At 42.3% G+C, this 21,917-nt stretch overlaps 1 protein-coding gene across 1 annotated transcript in view; it reads right to left on the bottom strand.

The window, feature by feature from the left end:
• The window catches only part of LOC107117988 (probable acyl-CoA dehydrogenase 6), an 87,059-nt gene that overhangs the window by 2,956 nt on the left and 62,186 nt on the right, over window positions 1-21,917 (bottom strand). Inside the window, exons 4-9 of the mRNA XM_015420196.1 lie at window positions 18,855-18,961; window positions 15,932-15,984; window positions 15,615-15,627; window positions 5,608-5,781; window positions 1,843-2,004; window positions 1,570-1,720 (exon numbers count right to left, since the gene is read on the bottom strand). Of these exons, the coding sequence (XP_015275682.1) occupies window positions 1,570-1,720; window positions 1,843-2,004; window positions 5,608-5,781; window positions 15,615-15,627; window positions 15,932-15,984; window positions 18,855-18,961 (660 nt within the window). The remainder of the gene's footprint in view (window positions 1-1,569; window positions 1,721-1,842; window positions 2,005-5,607; window positions 5,782-15,614; window positions 15,628-15,931; window positions 15,985-18,854; window positions 18,962-21,917) is intronic.

The raw sequence follows: 21,917 nt of genomic DNA, 5'->3' as shown, positions 1-21,917 counted from the left end.
TAGTAATTGATTCATGCCCCTTTCATTGTTGCCATGCAGAGGAGGACCAAAAGGATTTGGAAATAATTGGTAAGGTTTCTTACCCCCCCAAAAAAAACACCCCTTGTTTTTACCGTTAGAATGACTTCTGTTTGCTGCTTAACAAAAACAGTCATTTTTTAATCCTGCAAGCAGCCAATATTCTGTAGTATTTGTGAAGGCCTTTAATGAAGCAACAGAATTAGGAAGATATTTAAAAATAGAAGAGTCTCATAGTGGGTATACCTTACTTTTTGAAGCTAATCAGATCCAGAACTACATGCATAGACATTTTATGCCTGATCGAAAGCCCCTGATGTATATACATCTTAGCATACTATGTACATGTATTTATTATGATGAGAAGACATGAATGAGTATCAATAAAGATGAAATTAGTGGGAGATCCCCACATTAGGAATTGGTGGAATGTGGTATGAATTTGTAACTGCAAAACCTGATCAATTAAAAGACCTAAATACATGTGCGAAAATGTTCATATGTGAACTTGTACATGGGAAAATGCAAATACTGTTTCTTTTCTGTAGAGATGAAACTGTAACATTTAGCTAGTAAAAATAACAGGCTAAAAAGTGACATTGAGATAAGTTCTTATATAATAAAGCCCTGCAGAGGGTGGGCGGCTAGAAGGAAGTTGCCTTCTGTACATTCCTTTCTCCACTGCACTTGAAAAAAAGCTTTTCTAACGTAAGTAATTTGGGGAAGGTTCATCTAAGTTTAAGCTAGCTGACAAATTTGCATGGTGCATGACTAAAATCCTTCTCTATGAAGCAACATGCAGTCTGAATGTATTAAACAGATGCTGTGGCGTGTGATTCTTGTTGGAAGTAACAGCAAACTGACCTATGTATCATCAAATACTAAAGCTTCCCCGGAAGCTTGCTAAAGGTTATGTAGCCAGATCAGCTTCTGGGTGTGACAGAATGGACATGCCTTCCGGTTGTGGTGACTGAAACTCTCTATTAAATGAACGTCACTGGTAAGTCAAAATACTGGAATGAAACCTCAGCAAAAATAGGGAAAGTTAACGGATAAGCTTTTCTTGGCAATTCCTTTGAGTATTTTTAATGTTACTCAGTAGATGAAATGTTATTACTTCATAATGAGATTGAAGCCAAAGCTATGGTTTGATTTGAGGAAGAATGGTTTTTCTTCCAGTGGATGGCTGAAGCAGATGCCTAACACATAGGAAGCGTCCTGAATTTGCCTTCTGTGTATCAAGTATATGGTTTTCCAGACGTTCTGGCACAACAAAGACAAAAAATTGTATTTCTTGTTGGTACTTGAGCCCTGACAAAAGAAATCATATTTTAATATACCTTAGGAAGGGGCTCCTAGGAACAATAAATATTATAATAGCCTTGTTACACATGTGGAGCACCAATAAACTTTGGACTGCAGAAAAGGTTTGTCCTATGTCGACACCTTTCAGTAAATCTAAAAATCTTATTTCGGTTGGTGTATATACGTGTGTTAAAAATGCAAGCAGGGGTGATGCCTTCTCTACTTGGTCACTAAGCATTTGCTCACCTGTACAATCTGCTCACTAGCACCTCATTCGTGAATCCCATTCCTCCCCAGAACTGAAGACAACTATCTGTTAGTTCCCGAGCAAGACGTCCTGCCTTCAGTTTTGCCATGGATGCCAATTTGGTCACGTCATTGCCCTGTATGTAGAGAGCTATAATAAAAGCATATATAATATGTTTAGCTGCTGGTCAAGATAGCCAGTTCTAATAAATGAATGTGTATTTTCACATCCAATCATAATGTGAACAAAAAAGAAAACTGTACTGCACCCACCAACAGCTCGATACACCAAGGAACGAAGGAGCTCCAACTCGGTTGTTAATTCAGCCAGACGAAAGTGCACTGTTTGGTTATAAAGTATTGGCTGGTTGAATGTCTTACGCTGGCGAGTATAATCAATTGTTTCCTGTATCACATTTTCAAGAGGTGCAAGAACTATAGGAATCAGGGACAAAAAGAGGCAAGTGAATTTCCATCAGATCTTTAAAAAATGTTAAGAATATATGTCTCTTTGAAGAAATCACAAAAGGGATAAATACATGCAGTCCTAAAAACAGGCAGAAATGTGGGCTGGGATATGTAAACCATTCCTGAATGTGTGTTGCAGTGGCCATATGACTGCTTCAGCATGCGCTCGAGTCATGATTTTTCAACATATACACAAACCTGCAGGAAAACTTCTGAAAACTGGTTAGAGTGGCAAGGTTAGAATGGCCACAAGTCCTTAAAAAAACTAGAATAAGGGTCTGTGCTTAAAGAAGCATGTGACAGCTAATTCCTTAGGCCTGGTATGTGCTGGTATACCATAGGATTCCTACTCAGCACTTGACTGTCAGCTGATGTGTGAACGATCTCCCATGAAAAGCATCAGTAGGATGTGTTAAGAAGCAAAATTAGTTCCCTCTGGTCCTCCTTTATCTTTTATGGCATATTAAGGGAAGAACAGGCAGGTGTAAGCAAGTCTTATAGGTACATAAGCATAATCCAAATTCCAGCCCACTGTCAGGTTATGTGAATGGATGTGCATTTCTCCATGTTCATTGCTTCAGCTAGCATTTATAGTACTTTTACAAATATGTTTCACACACATTGAGAAAATAATGGAATTAGAATTAGGCATCTAATAGACCTCTGAACAATAACTTACACACATTCCTTTTCTGGTCATCCCTTTCTTCTGTACATTCCAAACCTTCCACCTGGAATTATTAATCTTTTTGTCTCTTGTCTGCCTCAGTGTCTAATATGAGCTCCATGGACCATGTAAATCTCCATTACATTTAAATGTCAGACATGGCCTGAGAGACAGTTCTAAATTATTGTCCCAATGATTTCAATAGGAATTCACTTATGTAGATTCCAGAGGCACAGCCATGTGAGCCAAAACAGCAAAGAGTCTTGTGGTACCCAAACATCTAATTAAATTATTGTGGGAGAAGCGTTCTTTGTGCAAGAGCCCATTTTGCCTGAGGCATGGAGCATTGGCCAGATGAAATGAGTTCTGGACAATGAGAGCTTTTACCACAAAAAATTCATGAGCCTATGAGGGGAACAGAAGACTCTATGATATGTGTATTAGGACCCAACGCAGTGCTAATGTTTTTTTGCCGGAAATTCTGGCATAACGTCATTACAACATATATGGCACATCCCCATCATCAGTACATATTTGCTGATGCAGTAGGCCTTGGTTTGAAGCATCATTAGTTCAATATGCCATCTATTTCTTGTTACTGCCTTTAACAACGTCATTAGAAGCAAAATGGGAAGTAGCCGGCTACCCTGCATCATGATAAATGCTTCCCCCCCCCAGTGGCAGAAGTTCTGTCCCTCCCCCCCTCCCTCCAGCAGGGCTTCTAGGGCAAACAGGCAGGATTCAGTCCTCCTATGTGTAGGTCCTGAACCTTATTTGAATGGGATTCCTCCTTTCCCCTTCCACTGATTCCTCTACTGGAATTAAAGGATGTGTACTGCTCACCTTGGCACTGGCATGGATTCTTATGACTCCTGACTTTTGCCCAGGTACAACAGAAATTTTAAAGGAAGGCACTTTCCACTCAACTGGAAAATTCCATCAACCAGTGTATACAGTTGACCCTTGAGGAAATGGCAGGAGTGCCATAAGAGAATCCTGCCTAGACTGTGTGAGCCTAAGGAAGCTGGCTAAAGAAAGATCCTGACTCAGATCATAACGTGGGTGGATCTGGATACAGTCAACAAAGCAGTGCACAGCTGGAGACCGCACTGCCCCCTCGGCCAGGCAAACATGCGGAGGAAAGATTCAGGTAGTGGAGCCATTGGAGGGCCTTGAATAGAGGTAAGGGCCAAATCATGACTCCCCTCGAGTTAAGCCACAACCATCATAAAAGGCAGGAGGGCCAGGCATCCCCCCCGACACAGCTGTAATTCAAGCACATATGTGCAGAAGGAAGGCATACACAAATCGAACGTTGACACAAGAAGATGGTACAGTCTTAGGGAAATCATATGTATTGGAACACCAGTGGGACTCTGGATCATGACCAAACACAGCATTATTATTATTACCCCATATTTCCCTATAAATGAACAAAATTCTAGTCACCATTACACTGTAATGGACTTAAAAATCTATCAATAATGACAGCTATTAAAAAAAAATCTGGTTGACTTTCACCATTATTCTTTAGGACTCCATTAGTCCCGAAACAGTTGGAAAAGATCTTTTGTTGAGATATAATTTTTATGTCACATGAATTTTCAGAACAATCAGTATTTAAGACAAATGGGTCTTGGTGTCCTTTTGCTTCCAAGGAGGATTCTGTGAACCTTTGACATGTCTGTGATTTTCCACACCCTGCTGCCTCCACACAGCAGATCAGCTGCTAAACATATTTCTTCTAGGCACTTATTTGAAAATGTCCTCAGCCTTTTTCTGTGCTATTTTATAGCTCACTTCATAATTTCTACTTTACCTTCTGAAGGACCCTTCTACTAGATCTTTAAAGGGCAAACAGCTATTCGAATAAGTGGAACAATTCCTCGTTCTTGCACCTTTCACCCTTTAGTCAGCAGAGAAACAGTTGAGCTTTAAGCTTAAATTAACAACACTCTTATTAGACTGCAGAGGTAGAAAGCATGTACTATTTTATTATACTAATTATAAGAATATATCATAAGTGATTGCTGAAATAAAACTGTAAAACTGGCATTTTCCAGTAGGGATGTTTATACTTATATTTTCTCTCTCTCCCTCTCTCTCTCTTCCCCCCCCTCTCCCTCCCTCTCTCCCTCCCTCTCTCACTGTGTGTGTGTGTGTGTGTTCATATGTACAATGTATGAAGGGAAGGTGGCATAGTCTAGCCCAATCTTGTCAGATTTCAGAAGCTAAGCAGGGTCAGCCCTTGTTAGTACTTGGATAGGAAGACTCCAAGGATGACTGCAGAGGGAGGCCGTGGCAAACCACCCCTGCTTCTCAATTGCCTTGGAAGCCCCTTGCTGGGGTCATCATAAGTCAGCTGCAGCCTTGGAAGCCTACACACACACACACACACACACACAGACAGCATGAAGATTCCATGGAAGGGATGGTAACATCAAAGGTGTCACTAAAGTGTAGTAAAAAACTAATTGATAGAAGGCAAAGTTTGATTTTATGAGATATGAAACCATAACAGGATAAGATTAAGTGAAAGAAAACTGTACCCTTTAAATATGCAGGCAAAATATCCAACTATTTTTATTACTGGCAAGTTCAGAAAGCCTCCTGGAAAACACATGTCTGCTCTGTTCAGTTAATATTGCAATCTTGTTTTTGTTCCACCTGTGATTTCCATGTGTTAATCAATTCAACTGTGTGTCTTTTGCACATATCTCAGAAACATACAAGGGAGGAAAACACAGGCTGTCTACACAGACAAGGGGTTGGTATTCAGCAAGCAACTGGTTTTTAAAATTACCAGCATGATGATATGGCTGTACTGTACCCAAATCAATTTTGAAAATCGTTATGTAAGAGGCAGGCTTGTATTACTGTCAAAGATGCAACTAAAGACTTACTGTTGGCAGCAGCCCACAGACGCTCCTCTTGGAATTGCAACATCTGGTATGTAAAACCCATTCCTTCCTCCCCAATGAGGTATTTACTGGGAACTCTGACATCCTCAAAAAATATCTGTGCCGTGTCTGATGACCTCATGCCAATCTTCTCTATTTTCTTAGCAACATGAACACCTAAGAATAAATGTTCATCAAGAATGTTACCAGAAACAAATAGTAGTCTCAACTGGAAGTGTGTTTTCTTCAAAATAACTGTAATGGACTCCTTTCTATGTTTAGCATAATAATACGTTAAGTTTAAGGATGTGTGCAAATGTCTTAAAATTTCCAGGATAAGGTTAATGTTTCCATTTCCATCTAATTTATAAAAATGTCCCTGTCATTGTTAATTAGCAAATTAAAACTCTCAAGACTACATAAGGTCTTGCTTTTCATAGTCTTGAAAAATTAATCATTTCTTACTTAAAGTAAAATGACTTTTAAAAGTTGCAAATGTCAAACCAATCAGGGTTGCGTGTAACTACTGAATGGCAAAACACGTTTCTTAATAAACAATAATGCAATAAAGACATTAAAGGATTTTTAAAAATTACCCTGAAGCATTTCAACCTTTCAGCCTCTCATTCAAACATCTGAATATCTGAAATTCAAATATCTGAAGTGCAAAAATACCCTTTATTGATTCCAAGAATATGATTCTAATGGCAATCAATCACAATTAACTCCAATGAGTCAATATTCAAGGGTGAAGACAGGCAGACATCTAGAAGAGTCTCACATTGCATAAAGTTACCCAGAGCTATCTTTCTAATATACACTTATTTGTAGCATATCAGGAAACTAAATGTTGACATGCTACCACCAGGTTCCCCCACTGGCTAGCCACTGTATCCCTCCCACTATCACTTGCTCCTCCTCCTCCTGCTGGTCCCTTATTTATTTATTTTCATTTACAGTCCACCTTTCTCACTGGGACTCACAGGACATTACAAATATGATAGAACTATTAGTTAATGAGTGAGCTGATTACTAAATATAACAGTTGAATGATAAAAGCAAAGATTCCTAGTAAAACAGACCTATTCAGTCAATCAGCAAGTGTATAGCAAAATATGATAACTTTTGAGTCTAACAGCAAAAATACTTAATAGAACAACACAATGCAGTGGGCATGGGAATGGAGAACTGGAAAGGTCACTAGGTGGTTATCATTATTATGGTGTTGACAGATCTAATAGCCATTTGTAAAGCCATCTGCTGTATAAATGACATAATCTTTTTAATGTCATTAAAATTAAATTTATATAAAATGTCATATCCAGTGTTTCTCTCCAATGGGGACTCAAAGCTGCTTTGTTCTCCTGCCCTCCATTTTATGCATACAACAACTCTGTGAGGTAGGTCTGGTAGAGGCAGGTTGAGGATCTGATTATTAGAGACACATGACAGGTTGCTTAAGAGCTCTCTTATTACATATTGCCCATTGTGAAGATAACCAGGTTCAGGGTGTTCCGGTTCCCTTAGTTTTTGGCTCTGCAGCTTCCATCATCATTCTGGGGTTGGTGGTCAGTTTTCAAACATGTAGCATTATTTTCTGATGAGTTGTGCCCACCACAAACAGAGACACTTCCATTGCAAATAACATGGCATTGTGTATGTCTCTCAGCTGGGCCAGAATATCCCCATGACTTTCAATTTCGGCTCTGGAATTCCCACTATCATCCTGAAGCTGATGGCCAACTTTGAGTTTCCTAGCTTTATTCTCTGATGAGTTATGCCTGCCATAAACAGACAGACCTATTACTATAGATTCGTGGTACAACCTCCCAAGTGATTGGTTTGATTTGGATCAGGGTCATGGGGGGCAGGTGGAATCTATGATGGATCTTGGCAGCTCAGCCATCTGCCCAAGCGAGGAGGCTCTCTCAGGAACTTGAATGTCGGAGGCTCTCTTTCTCACTAGGAGAAATCAGGTGAGCAAGCTGGGAAAGAAAGCACTCCTCAAGAAATAAAAGTACCTTTTCTTACTTGTTTGTCTGTCCCCTCACTACTGTTGCTATCTCCTCCACCTACACACACACACCCAGTGTCCAAGACAGAAACTCTAAGTAGTCACAGTAAATGAACTCAGCTTTTAGGATATCATAAACAGAGCTATTGGCAGAAAGCAATTTTTTTAAAAAAGCCACATTTTTTAAAAAAAATAATAATAATTATGACCACAAAACACTGCACAAACTTTTGCATTTTCATCAGGCTGGATCCTAAAAGGAAAGGGGGGGCACAGATATCTTAGGCTATGATCTTTAGACTGTCTCGCCAGCATCTGTGTAAAATACTTGGCCATCTGGGAATATGGTGACATCGCTTTGTAACTAGAAAAACCAGAAACGGATCAAATATCTCTCTAAAGCCAAACAGGACATACAGATACCTTAAAAGGCTGAGAGCAGAGGGAAAACATGGTAGTCCTTTATTAACAACTAGGAAGAAGGCCTGTTGCAGCTGTAAATGCAATGGTCACTAGATTGGCCATGCGGCCGTGGTCCTCGTCTCTCCCACCCGCCGCTGGTGTCCCCTGCCTGCAAGGAACCCGGCTCTGAGAGGGAAGGGGAGGGGGTGTAAGCCGCCTCTCCTCCCACGGGCTTGCTCAGCTTCCCCAAGACCGTGGGGAAGGTGAGGAAGCTGGCTCTGAGAGGTAAGGGGAGGGGGGGTAAACCGCCTCTCCTCCCACAGGCTAGCTCGACTTTCCCACGGGCATCTCCCCCCTCCCCGAGTTCAGTGGGGGGCAGCGCTGGCCCAGTGAGGTTGGGGCCAGCACAGGGAACAGCAGCGGTGTTTGAACCCACCTGCCCCATAGGGCCCGCGTCCTCCCTGGGCCAGGGCGCGGTGGCCCAGGGAAGTGCAGCATGGCTGTCTCCTCTCATCACTGATCTCTGTGGGGGCACGCCGGGAGGCCAGGGACAGCAGGGGTGCAGGGAATGCCACCAGAGGCCAAAACTCCCCCCCAAACAGGGCCTGCGGCTCCCCTGGTCCAGGCCGCGGCGGGGCAGGGAAGTGCCACGTGGCTCCCTGCAGTCCCCGCCTGCTCACAGGCTAGCCAGGGACGTGAATGGTGGTTGAGGGGGGAAAGGTGGGTTGGGGCGGCTGGAGGCGTCTGTGCGGCCGGGCACGGTGGCAGGTGAGCGGGGGCCTGAGTAGGCTTCCCCCCCGCCCGCCGCAGTGGTTGATGGGGAAAGGTGGGTTGGGGGCGGCTGGAGGCCTCTGCGCAGGTGGGCACGGTGGTGAGCGGGGGCCTGAGTAGGTTTGCCTAGCCGTCCGGGGGGGAGGCGACCGAGCAAAGGGCCGGCTGTCCAATTCGCCCGGCCTCGTCCGTCTTCCCATCGCCCGCTCGCCGTCAGTTACAGCCATACGCGGGCCAAAGCGGCTAGCCTTGTTTCTCCCCCCCAGCCAATGGCACACCAGTAGCCTTGAGCAGCAGCTGGCGGGCCAATGGCTGAGGGAGCACATTGAGTAGGTTTGCCTAGCCGTCCGGGGGGGAGGCGACCGAGCAAAGGGCCGGCTGTCCAATTCGCCCGGCCTCGTCCGTCTTCCCATCGCCCGCTCGCCGTCAGTTACAGCCATACGCGGGCCAAAGCGGCTAGCCTTGTTTCTCCCCCCCCCAGCCAATGGCATGCCAGTAGCCTTGAGCAGCAGCTGGCGGGCCAATGGCTGAGGGAGCACATTTATTCTCCACCCCATAAGACAGTGGCCACCCCAAATCCCTTTTATTATAAGGAGAGATATCAGAGAGAAGGTTTTTTTGGAGGTAAAAAGTCAATAGTAGCTAGGGTTGCCAGCTCTGGGTTGAGAAATTCCTGGAGATTTGGAGGTTGGAGTCTGGGGAGGGCAGGGCTTGAGGTGGGACTTCAGTGAGATATAATGCCATACAGTCCCCCTTCCAAAGCAGCCATTTTCTCCACAGAAACTAGAGATTATCTTCAGCCCCAAAGCAATCCTAATGGTAGCCAAATTACCGTAGGTAGCAACCCCTTTCTACTTTGACCAACACCTGAATGCAGCTGATAGAGGCAATTCAGCGGGAGAATAATGATCATGGGAAGATGCTGGGTTTAGAGATTTTCTCTCAACAAAACGTTTTCTATTACACAGATGCCGGAAAGGCAAGGCATTAACATCTCGGCTTAAGATATGTTTTTCTCTTCCCTCCCCTTTGTTTTTGTTTCTTAACACCCTGTGTAATAAAGAATTCTAGAGAAAACAAAAGCTCGCAGACTGTTTTGTGTCATTTCATTTTGTCCTAATAAAAGAAATTACACTTCTTTTTCTTGATCCCGAAGTTTCTGAAGCCATCTTGTTTAGAACTCCAAATCAGTGTGCCATTCTTAGGAAAGCAAAAAATACAGACAGCAGTACTCAAATGAGTTGAATACAACAAGCTCCATACACCTATGGAGATTTGTCCATGGATAAGGAAGAAAGAAGTCAGGATTACTGACAGTTTCTTAAGGAAATACTGGTCACAATCCTGCATCCACTTTTGGGCAGCTTTGCTGTGGTGAAGTCAAAGGCTTAGGACCTAATTAAACAAGAGATTGTGGAAGAGCTGTGATCAGACCTCCCACCAATTTGTTAAAACTAAAGTATGGCTGTGCATAGGGGTAGAGGATTTAAACTGTTCACCTTTGCAGTTTTGCCAGTTGAAATTAATTCCTTTGTACTGTTAGCAGAACTAAAAATAAAGACAGATATGTGGGGATGGGGAGTTGCTGAAGATGGGGGGGGGATTAACCCTTGCGAACTCACATACTTTTGCCAGTCAATCTTGGGGGGCCATTCAACTGTTCTTGCCCATTAAAAATGCTGTAAAGTTCTGATCATGTTATCTCTCAGTATCTAGGTATAGTTAGTCTACTGTAAAGGTAAAGGTAAAGGTTCCCTTGCTCGAAAGCCAGTCGAATCCGACTCTAGGGTTGCGGTGCTCATCTCCGTTTCAAAGCCGAAGAGCCAGCGCTGTCCGAAGATATTTCCGTGGTCATGTGGCCAGCATGACTAAACACCAAGGCGCATGGAAAGCTGTTACCTTCCCACCGAAGTAGTACCTATTTATCTACTTGCAATTTCTTGCTTTCGAACTGCTAGGTTGGCAGCATCTACTGTACATAGCTTTCAAACTGCTAGGTTGGCAGGATCTATTGTACATGAATGCTAATGGGTATGCTATTGCAGGATAATGACAGAAGGAATCATAAGACACACCAGTGAAGGAGCATGAGAAGGGCACTAACCTGTTTCCTAATGGCAGAGAAGCCCTGACTAATGGAACAAAATAATATTACTGCTGACCCACATACAGCAAGTTAAAAAAAATAAGTAAATGTTTCTGAAATGACAGTCAGGGAAAGGACAGATATTTCACGAGTTAGATTCAGCTGGCTAGCCGTGTTGGTCTGAAAAAGTTTGGGTCCAGTGGCACCTTTAAGACAACAAAGTTTAATTCTGGGTATAAGCTTTTGTGTGCCAATGGACTCAAACTTTGTTCTATTTCACAAGGCACTTATAAAAGATACCATAACAGCAATGGATTTGCCATCTGGGGAAAAACCTCATTTTCCCAGGCACAAAATATGCTGAGAAACATATACTTGTGCTGTGGACATCAGATGGACAAAGACTGTACACTTACTGTACTAGAAACTATGTAGAAAAATCTTCAGAGACTGTGGAACCTCTATCAATGCAAATTTTAAATTGAGTATCACCCATGTTGTTTGTCCATGGATGATTGAATAAAGAAAATCGGGGGAACTTTCCATCATGTCTAAGACAACACAGGCAATGGAGAGGTGACAGAAGGTTCAGATGCTACATCTGGCTTACCAAGAATCCCACCCCCACTCTCTGTTCCCACAGTCCCAGCCACCTTATGGGCCCTCTACATGATGACTCCCTTCTGAGCAAGAGGTTCCAAGAACAAAGGGGCTTATGCATCAGGATGACTGAATCGCCCTGGTTCTGTCCATCATAATTTATCTGCACAGAGGGATTCTGTTCCTTTGACCTTCTCAGTCAGGAGGGGGATTTTTGTGTGAAAATACGTAGCTGAATATGTATTACAGTACACATTTTTCTTTCCTCTTCAATGTGATATTTTGGCTTCATTAACACAGAAGTAATATATTGTTCCCTGAGACTGTATGTGAGTGTAGGCTTGTTTGGACTGGGGACCTGTCTGCAGCCCTCAACAGCATCAACCGCGATATCCTTCTGGACAGCTTAGTCAGTGTCGGAACACAGTGAAGGACTGGATGAGGGTGAACAAATTGAAATTTAATTCTCTCTCTCTCTCTCTCTCTCTCTCTCTCTCTCACACACACACACACACACACACACACACACACACACACAAAGTGTGGTGTTTCAGGAAGAATGCCTATTTCCAGAACAGGTTTTCAGACAGTTCTGAATGGGATTACACTACCTGAAGGACCAAGCTTGCATCTGGTACTTTCAGATGTCTCATTGTCACCGGTTAAACAAATAGCTAGGGATGGTCTAGCTCAATTTCGTCAGACCTTGAAAACTAAGCAGGGTCAGTATTGGATGGGAAACCACCAAGGCAGGTTCTGCAGGAGGAGTCAACAACAAACCACCTCTGCTCACTTGCCTTGAAGCCCCTTGACTAGAGTATGCATAAGCTGGTTGCAATTTGACAGCACTGAGGTTATCTTTTAAAGGGGTTAGACTGGTACACTGCTGGGGCCGTTCCTGGGAAAAGCAAATTTTGCCCCAGTCACATATGCTTCAGTAACATTTTGATTAGATTACTGTAAACCTCTTTACATGGGACTAGCCTTGAAGATTGTTTGGAAAATTCAATTGGTACAAAGCACCATAGCAAGCTGTGCTGACTGATGTTCACCAGAGTGAGCATACAAAGCCAGTGATATACTACTGGTTACAATTTTGTTTATGAACTCAGTTCAAGGTAGTGATATTGACTTTTAAACCACTGAACAGCTTGGATCCAAAGTACTTGAAGGACTCTCTCCACCTTCATCAGCATGCACAAATTCCAATAACTATCAAATGTGCACTCCTGCAAGAACCAGCCTCATCTGAGATGAGCTGGGTCAGAGGGCATTTTAGATGCTTCCTCTAAATTCCAGAGCTAACTCCCTTAGGAGGTGTGAGTTGTACCATCCCTACAGGCAATTTGGAACAGAATGAAAACTTTTTTATTCCAGAAAGCCTTTGAAATATACTGACGACAGAACCTGCTGATTATTCTTTGCCTATTTTTTATGTAACAGCTGTAGAACAGCTGTAATGGTGGGGCTTTCGACTGAATTTCATCATTTGTATTTTTGAATTAGATTTTTTAAATGTTAGCTACCTTGGGGGAATGCTAAGGCTGAAAGATATAAGTAAACAGCTGCAATACATGAATCACCAGCTTCTGAGATCAACCGCTTCTTCCCAGAATGCACAAACAGGCATCTCTGCACTCTGACATCACATCAAAAGATATGTAAATAAATATGTAAACAAATGTATATTAAATAATCATTTCATAGCTGGGGAAATGAGGGAAACAAAAAAAGTGCTGACAGATCCGGTGTGATGCATCATACTAGTCAAAATCTCTATCAAACAAAATTTGGCAGAGAATTTTTGTGGTACAGAATTTTGTAAGCATCTTTAGTTATGTATTTCTAGGGGGGACCTTTGCAAGTCAAATTTAACTGGCAAGCTTTATACTTCCCACCCAACACCCAAGCAATTTCCACAGTCTCTGCTTCATCCTTTGTTGTTGTTGTTGTTCAGTCGCACAGTCGAGTCCGACTCTTCGCACCAGGCCCTCCTGTTTTCCGCCGTCCTCTGAAGTTGGCTCAACTTCATGTTCGTTGCATCGATGACACTGTCTAACCATCTCATCCTTTGCCGTCCCCGTCTTCTTTGACCTTCAATCTTTCCCAGCATCAGGGTCTTCTCCAGTGAGTGCTCCCTTCTCATTTGGTGGCCAAAGTATTTGAGCTTCAGTTTCATTATCTGGCCTTCCAGGGAACAGTCAGGGTTGATTTCTTTGAGGATTGACTGATTTGTTCTTCTTGCAGTCCAAGGGACTCTCAAGAGTCTTCTCCAGCACCATAGTTCAAAAGAATCTATTCTTCGGCGCTCGGCCTTCCTTATAGTCCAGCTCTCGCAGCCATACATGACTACTGGGAATACCATTGCTTTGACCATGCGGACTTTTGTTGGCAGGGTGATGTCTCTACTTTTTATCATGCTGTTTAGGTTCGCCATCGCTTTCCTCCCAAGGAGCAGGCGTCTTTTAATTTCATGGCTGCAGTCACAGTCTGCGGTGATCTGGGATCCCAGGAACGTGAAGTCTGTCACTACTTCCACAGCTTCCCCTTCTATTTGCCAAGGAGTGATGGGGCCGGATGCCATGATCTTAGTTTTTTTGATGTTGAGCTTCAAGCCCACTTTTGCGCTCTCCTCTTTTACCCTGAGCAAGAGGCTCTTGAGGTCCTCTTCACTTTCTGCCGTTAGAGTGGTATCGTCTGCATATCTGAGGTTGTTGATCTTTTCCCCAGCAATCTTAATTCCCGCTTGTGATTCATCCAGGCCAGCATTTCGCATGATGTACTCTGCATATATATTAAATAAGCAAGGTGACAGTATACATCCTTGTCGTACTCCTTTTCCTATGCTGAACCAATCAGTTGTTCCATATCCGGTTCTAACTGTTGCTTCTTGGCCCTTATACAGGTTTCTCAAGAGACATGTGAGGTGGTCTGGTACTCCCATCTCTTTAAGGACCTGCCATAGTTTGTTGTGATCCACACAGTCAAAGGCTTTAGCATAGTCAATGAAGCAGAAGTAGATATTTTTCTGGTACTCTCTTGCTTTCTCCATAATCCAGCGAATGTTGGCAATTTGATCTCTAGTTCCTCTACCTCTTCGAAACCCAGCTTGTACTTCTGGTAGTTCTCTATCCACGTACTGTTGAAGTCTAGCTTGTAGGATCTTGAGCATGACCTTGCTAGCGTGTGATATGAGTGCAATTGTGCGATAGTTTGAACATTCCTTGACATTGCCCTTCTTTGGGATTGGAATGCTTAATCCTGATCTTCTGAAACTAATCCTGGGTTGAACTGTATTTTGGAAATATACAACACTGTTAGTTTCATTAGGTTTCCAGGTTTTATATGAAGATAAAAACATCACGTACTTTGCAAGACCTCTCAGTGTATATTTCAAAAGAAACAAACTGGCTTTGGTGGACACCTTCCAAGACTAAGACATCCTAGATTAATTGTGCTATTGTTCAGTTTTATTTGGCTGTTTCAAATGATGTTTTTACAAGTATTCATTTTTATCTTTGGCTGTTCCTTAATTCATCTGTTCTCACATTGGGTTACAAACTGAAAGATCAAAGAGATATCTTCTGGAAATAATTTTTAAATCCACCAAGTCCAAAGGTGGTCTGTAAAACATTTAGTTTCCTTTTTTGTTCCTCTCTATCTCTTATGTCTCCTCATTATTTCCCAGGCCTATTTGTTTGGTTACTTAAAGAGAACATTGTTTCAAGATGAATCTATCATCATTGGAAAAATTAGGAAGTACTTGCTATGTGTTTTAATTTTTAAAAAATATAGTTTTGTAAGGGAACCACATGTGAAAGGGGAGAGGAGAATCTATGCAAAAGAAACATTCCGCCTCATTTAGATTCAAGTCCAGTAGCACCTCAGAGACCAACAAGATTTTCAGGGTGTTCTGCCTCACGTCAAAGAGTGTTTCCAAGTTCTGGATGTTTTAGTACTGTGAAACACTTACAATATCTACCACCACAAGCATTTTTGTTTTTGTGAGAGTGTTTCTATCACAAGATAAATTGCAATTTGGCTTGGGGTAGAAATATACTCCACGTGCAATATGTGTACATATTCTTTACAGGGCTGTTTTAATAGAGCATTAAAAAAAACCACTCGCTTTGTTACCTGGTAGCTTCACCTATCTATACCTTGTGGCTAATAGCCACTGATGGACCTCTGCTCCATATGCTTATCTAATTCCCTTTTGAAGCCGTCCATGCTTGTAGCCGCCACCACCTCCTGTGGCAGTGAATTCCATGTGTTAATCACTCTTTGGGTGAAGAAGTACTTCCTTTTATCCGTTCTAACCCGACCGCTCAGCAATTTCATTGAGTGCCCACGAGTTCTTATATTGTGAGAAAGGGAGAAAAGTACCTCTTTCCTTACCTGCTCTATCCCATGCATAATCTTATAAACCTCTTACAATACTGTGAAACACTTACAATATCTACCGCCACAAGCATTTTTGTTTTTGTGAGAGTATTTCTATCTGACACTACAGGTCAGTATTGCAGAGGTCACTCAGTTCAGCAGTGTGAACAATGGGCATTAGCTTACCCACTGCAGAAAAACTCAGTTGAGGAACTGACACCAACTACCACTGCTGATAAAAGATCTAAACCAACTGGCCCCTGGCCAAGTGACTGGTTCCTAGCCACCACTAGCCCCTGTAGGCAGAGGCCAATCCAGAAATTTCCTGTAAGTTAAATGGCCAATCCACCTAGGGTTGCCAAGTCTCGTCAACGTGCCAGTGGGGGATGGGAGGGAGCCTTCCGGGAGTGGGGCGGGGCTCCACAGTATCACACGGAAGTGACTCATTATGTCAAGGACGTCATGCAGTGACACTCTGGTTTGAGGGCAAAACTCTATGGTAAAATTGCTCTCAAACCATAGAGTTTTGCCCCAAAACCAAAGAATCGCCACACAATGCCCTGACATGGTGATGTCACTTCTGGGTGATGTCATCACATTGGGGACATTGCCTGGCAACATCGCTGTTTGGGGGTGGGGTTCCCCTGCCAGCCAAACCTGGGGAATTCCCCATCTGGATCTGGGGAATGGCAACCTTAAATCCACCTCACTTGAGTATACAGGTTTGGGGCTTGTACCCACAGACTCTTCTGTGCTTAATTGCATATGTCTGCCCCAACTGTGAGGGACAAAAGGCTTTCCCGCCCCTGAAGGGAAAAACAGCCACTTACTCCAACATCCAATCCCCTTTGCAAAGAGGGATGCAATGTTGGAATGAAACACAGTGAGAGTTCAGTTCTGCATCAGGGATAGAGCAGCAAGAGCTCTGGTCTGGCTCAGGAAAAGAGGAGACAGAGTGAAGGGTAGCTTTGCTTGGTAGTGTGGCAGAATGGTTTAGCTCTACTTCTGATGGAGAATAGAGTACCCAGTTGTTAGGCCCATCTCTGGCAATGAGCAGGCTTTGTGCCATTTAGTCTGACTCTTGAAAGAGGGCAGGCTGGTGTGGGTGGAATCCTGTGTGTTTGTTAGATCCAGCGTAGTGGCTGATTGGTAAAAGCCTGTTTATGCTTGGGAGCATTAAAGAAAATTGAAACTACTCTCTAAATTGATGTGCCTCAGCCAGGTTTCTCTTTTGTCTATCTGGAGACCTATGCTGCTGATCTATTCCTGGAAACCAACCTGTAAATAAAGAAATCTTCTTTGTGGTTATTATACAATCCCTGCCTCAGTGACGTCCATATTCTATTTGTGCACCACAAAACTCTCCTCACACCAGTGAACCCAAAACCTAGACACTCGCAAACTTTAGAACACCTAGCATGTGAGGGGGAGGTTTATAGTTTAAAATTAACCAGGTCCCCCCAAAATTATAGGAGGCTGTGTGGGTCACTTCAGTTGATAGAAACAGCTTGTCACACCAGCTTTCTAGGGTCCTTTCAATCCCAACTCCATTAATGCATATAGAAACTAAAAATACACGGCTTCATCTTTTTCTTTAGTTGGCCGTCCCACATTAGGGCCTAGAAGACACTGCCAGAAAGACTCAAGTCAGGATAACACCCAACTTACCTCCAGTTCATACTAAAGTACTACACAAATAGGGATACAACTATTAAAGGTTCACAAATCTGCTCTGTTGCCAGAAGGATTCAAAGACAAATGAGATATCTGGAAAAAGTCTAACACATATACATTTTAAGATGGCTAACTTATGCTTGTGAGTGAAATAGGAAATGAAGCAATCTCTTATTCCATGCAGATGTATTATTCACTTTTTAACAGACAATGCACAACAACTGAGCACTGGACATTATTTGCATTGTAATAGCAAGCGAACATATTTTGTAAGCTATATAATGACAGCATACAACAGGGCTATTTTTGGGCAGGAACGCACAGGAACGGAGTTCCAGCTGGCTCCTGAGTTGGCCACACCCAGCAGGAACTCATTAGCATAATAGGCCACACCCAACAGCAGAAACTCATTAGGACTGGCTACATTAGGGGTGTGTGGCCTAACATGCAAAGGAGTTCCTGCTACAAAAAAAGCCCTAAACAGAATAAGAAGCAAAAGGTGAGTGTGTCTGGATGACCACATTTCTGCGAATATGGGGTGTGTGGCCTAATATGCTAATGAGCTGTGCTGTCAGGGGTGTGTCCTAATAAGCAAATGAATTTCTGCGGTTGGGTGTGGCCTATTATGCTAATGAGTTCCTGCTGGGCTTTTTCTTCAAAAAAAGCCCTGGCATACAATATGTTCAAATCCAACAAATTAAGGCTATGTGATCCACACCTCTCTTGCACAGTGCTCACACTACCCTTTGCTGTACAAACTGTCATCTAAGATAAACCTTAAGTCTTCCTGAGCTTGGGATACCACTTGGCCCAGTTTCTCCATAGCAGCTACAGATATAACTGGTCAGAATGGTTGCAAGAGCACCCAGCCAAGAGCTGTGAGCTTGTAGCACTATTTCTCTACCAACCAAATGTGAGCCAACTGATGACAGGCCATACAGAACCCTAACTCCCAGGTATGCCTAGAAATGGCTGCCTGAGCAGGGGGTCTTGCTCCTATGTAGGTAAGTGTCTATCTTAACACAAAAGAGGCCCATTCTGATGGAAGTATTATGCTGGAACCCTAACTTTTGTTTTTCTTCCTCATTTTTCTTACTCAAGGAATTTAAAAATGGCAATAGTGGAAGAACTAAAGGGAACTTATTAGTGGCATTTTGGCTAGCAAGCTCAGTCTCCATGCTTTTCACTGACACTTGCATAGCACTCCTCCTCTGTCCAGTACTAGAATCAATGGAAGACACACTGCAGTAGTTCTAGGGTTTGCAGGGCAAGTCTACAGTGACTTATATTTGGTGTCCTAAGCATATTCCAGGCACTTACCAGCAACATCTGAGCCTGCCTCAGGTTCACTGACCCCTAAACAAGCCACCACATCTCCTGCAATAGTTGGGGCGAGAAACTGTTGTTTCAGCTCATCAGATCCAAATCTGCAATGTAAAATATTCAGATTATTTTATTTGCTAATTTTTAAAAGATTTATGAACAGATTTGATAGCATCCTTCTCATACAGAAAAAGGTTTTATCTGTATGGGTCTTTTTCAAAATACAAATGCAATGTGTCTTACGAAGGAGGAGGAGGAGGATTTATACCCCATCCTTTCCTCAGAGTCTCAGAGCAGCTTACAATCTCCTTCCCTTTCTCTCCCTACGACAGACACCCTGTGAGGTAGGTCGGACTGAGAGAGCTCTGAAGAACTGCTGAGAGAGCTCTGAGAGAAAAAAACAGCTGGCTGCATGTGGAGAAGTGGGGAACCAAACCCGGTCCTCCAGTTTAGAGACCACCGCTCTTAACCACTACACCAAACTTGATAAAACTACTACTTCGAATTAAAAAGAAGCATAAGAAATCATAACATTCACAATCTGATCACAAAGAATGTCAGTCAAGGGCTTTATTTGCAGCTCAAGCTTAGTTTATTCTTGGGTTCATGCACTCTTGTCCTGCCTTGTGCATAACATTTTTAATTTTTTTTTGGTTTAGGAAGTTTTCCAACTGACCACAATTCATTACTATGTCCGAATTTGGGTGCTTTAAAAAACTGGGGTTTGTTTCTTATCCACAAGCAAGAAACAATCCCAATTTGTTAAAGCAACCAGATTTGTAAATCACAAAAAACTGGTTACATTGAGGACTTCCCAAACTAGAAAAACTTCCATTTTGGTTCTGAGTATGAAAAGAGTGTGTGAGCCAATGGATTTCAGGCTTTTTAACATCATGAACAAATTGAGATTTGTTTGTGCTATCTGACTGCAGACAAAGGCAGCCATTTGCCATTGTTTACAAGACAACTGACCTATAAGTAAAATGCAGCCCTTCACCCACAGACTGCAGCTTGCCAAATACCTGAAAAATCTCCTGGTTTTGAAGTCCCACACAGGCAGCAAAAATAGTTTTATTGAGCCCATAATGGTGGCTGGTGGGCTGTGTTCAGTTTGATGAGCCACAAGCTCCACAGGCCTGTTCTAAATTTCTTTTATTTATTTGTTTATTTTTATTTTATTTTATTAAGAAAAACAGTTTACAAGAACAATACAAACTAAAATACAGAATACATAAAACCAACTTGGAGGAGAATATTTAGCAGTTGTAACATTAATAAAATGAACTAAAACCAGTTGTACTACTTCATACACAATTTTGCTATAATTGCATAATTTTTGAAGAGTGAAAGTCACATATTAACTAAACTACTAAAAATGATGATTGATCTAGAAAAAGGTAAATTGAACTCTGCCAATATATATGAGAAGGACTATGAATGTTGATGATAGACCATCCCTGTTACCTCCTATAAATATAACCAGCAATGGTAAGCTTGATTGGCCGGGAGTATGTCATTCTGTACCATATAATCTAACACCGGGGCCCAAGTCCTAACAAATGTAGTGTAAGTAGGAGTATCACTGTTATTCGCTCTCATCAGAGAGTCCGAGATTTTAGCCATTACGAACTGGTCCCAAACTTTCTCTTGCCACGCCGATATTGTAGGAGAAGAAGAAGATTTCCAGGCCGCTGCAATTGTTAAACGTGCTGTTGCTAGCAACGCTGATACAAGCTCTCTACTGCCCTCTATCATCCTGTCGTTTCACAGATTTAGCAGTACCACTTCCGGAGCACACGGTAGCGACAGTCTGGTGATCTGATTTATCTGAGTTACCGCCTCTCTCCAAAAGCCTTGTATAATAGGACACTCCCACCAGCAGTGAAGGTATGTCCCTATACATCCACAATTTTTCCAGCAAAGGGGACTAATTGATGAATTTATTTTGTGTAATTTTTCTGGTGTATAATACCAGCGAGAAATTAATTCAAAAGACTGTAGATGAAGAGTGAAATTTCTCAAGAGATTGACTGGTGAATTCCAATTTTTTCCCCAAAGACTATCCGTCAAGTCCATATGTAGATCTTCCTGCCAATGAAGTTGATGTTTCAGTGGAGATTTATCTTCTGCTAATAGTAGAGCCTTATATAATTTGGCCAACAAGCCTTTAGATGCTTCATCATACATCAACAAGATGTTCTCGAAATTAGAGTAAGGTTTATCAAAGATACCTTTAAAAGCTAAAAATGTCATCAAGTTCTTGAGATGTAAATAGCTATGCCAGGTAAATTGCATGCCTACTTGCTGCTCAAAGAAAGCCTTGTCCTGGATTTTTCTGTGAGATATAAGATCAATTGGACACAGAAATCCTGCTTGCTTCCAGTCCCGATAAGCTTCCGGTACCTGAGCTGGAGGAAACCATGGTTGATTAGTTATGGTGGTGAGCAGTGAAATTCCTGAAATCAGTTTTTTCCTTTTACAATCCCAGATCTTGAATATAGCCTGTAGACACGGATTCATTCTCTTGTAAGGTTTTGGGATGACGTGAAGATATCATCCAGCTAGCTTCTTGCAATGAATAAGGTATTACATACGTTTGTTCCATTTGACACCAGACGGGTAAAGCGTCTTGTTGTTGTATTTGCACCACTGCCGTTAGGATCGAAGTGTGATAGTATGTACGTAGAAGAGGAAAATCAAGACCACCAAGGGAAACCGGTTTAGTTAGAATACTCAGATTAATCCTTGATTTTCCCCCCCTCCCATAAAAAGGAGAAGAGAGTCGTTTGCCAAAGACGAAGATTCTTGTCTGGGATATGAATCGGGATTTCAAAAGAGGAACAAAAATCTAGGAAGCATAAAGCTCTTGATCAAATGAAGCATAAAGTTCTTGATCAAATCAGGCAATGAGAAATTAAGGGCTCCCCAATCTTTTAATTGTATTTTTATTGTTTCATATCGTTTGCCATAGTTACACTGAAGAAGGTCCTTAAGATCTTTAGGAATTTGAACTCCTAAATGCCTCCATGAATCAGTAATCCATCTGAACGAAGTGATTTC

The sequence above is a fragment of the Gekko japonicus genome, unplaced genomic scaffold (genome assembly GCF_001447785.1).
Source record: "Gekko japonicus isolate JY-2015 unplaced genomic scaffold, Gekko_japonicus_V1.1 scaffold154, whole genome shotgun sequence".
NCBI lineage: Eukaryota > Metazoa > Chordata > Lepidosauria > Squamata > Gekkonidae > Gekko > Gekko japonicus.
The sequence above is the reverse complement of the archived record's forward strand: the minus strand, read 5'-3'. Positions and strand labels throughout refer to the sequence as shown.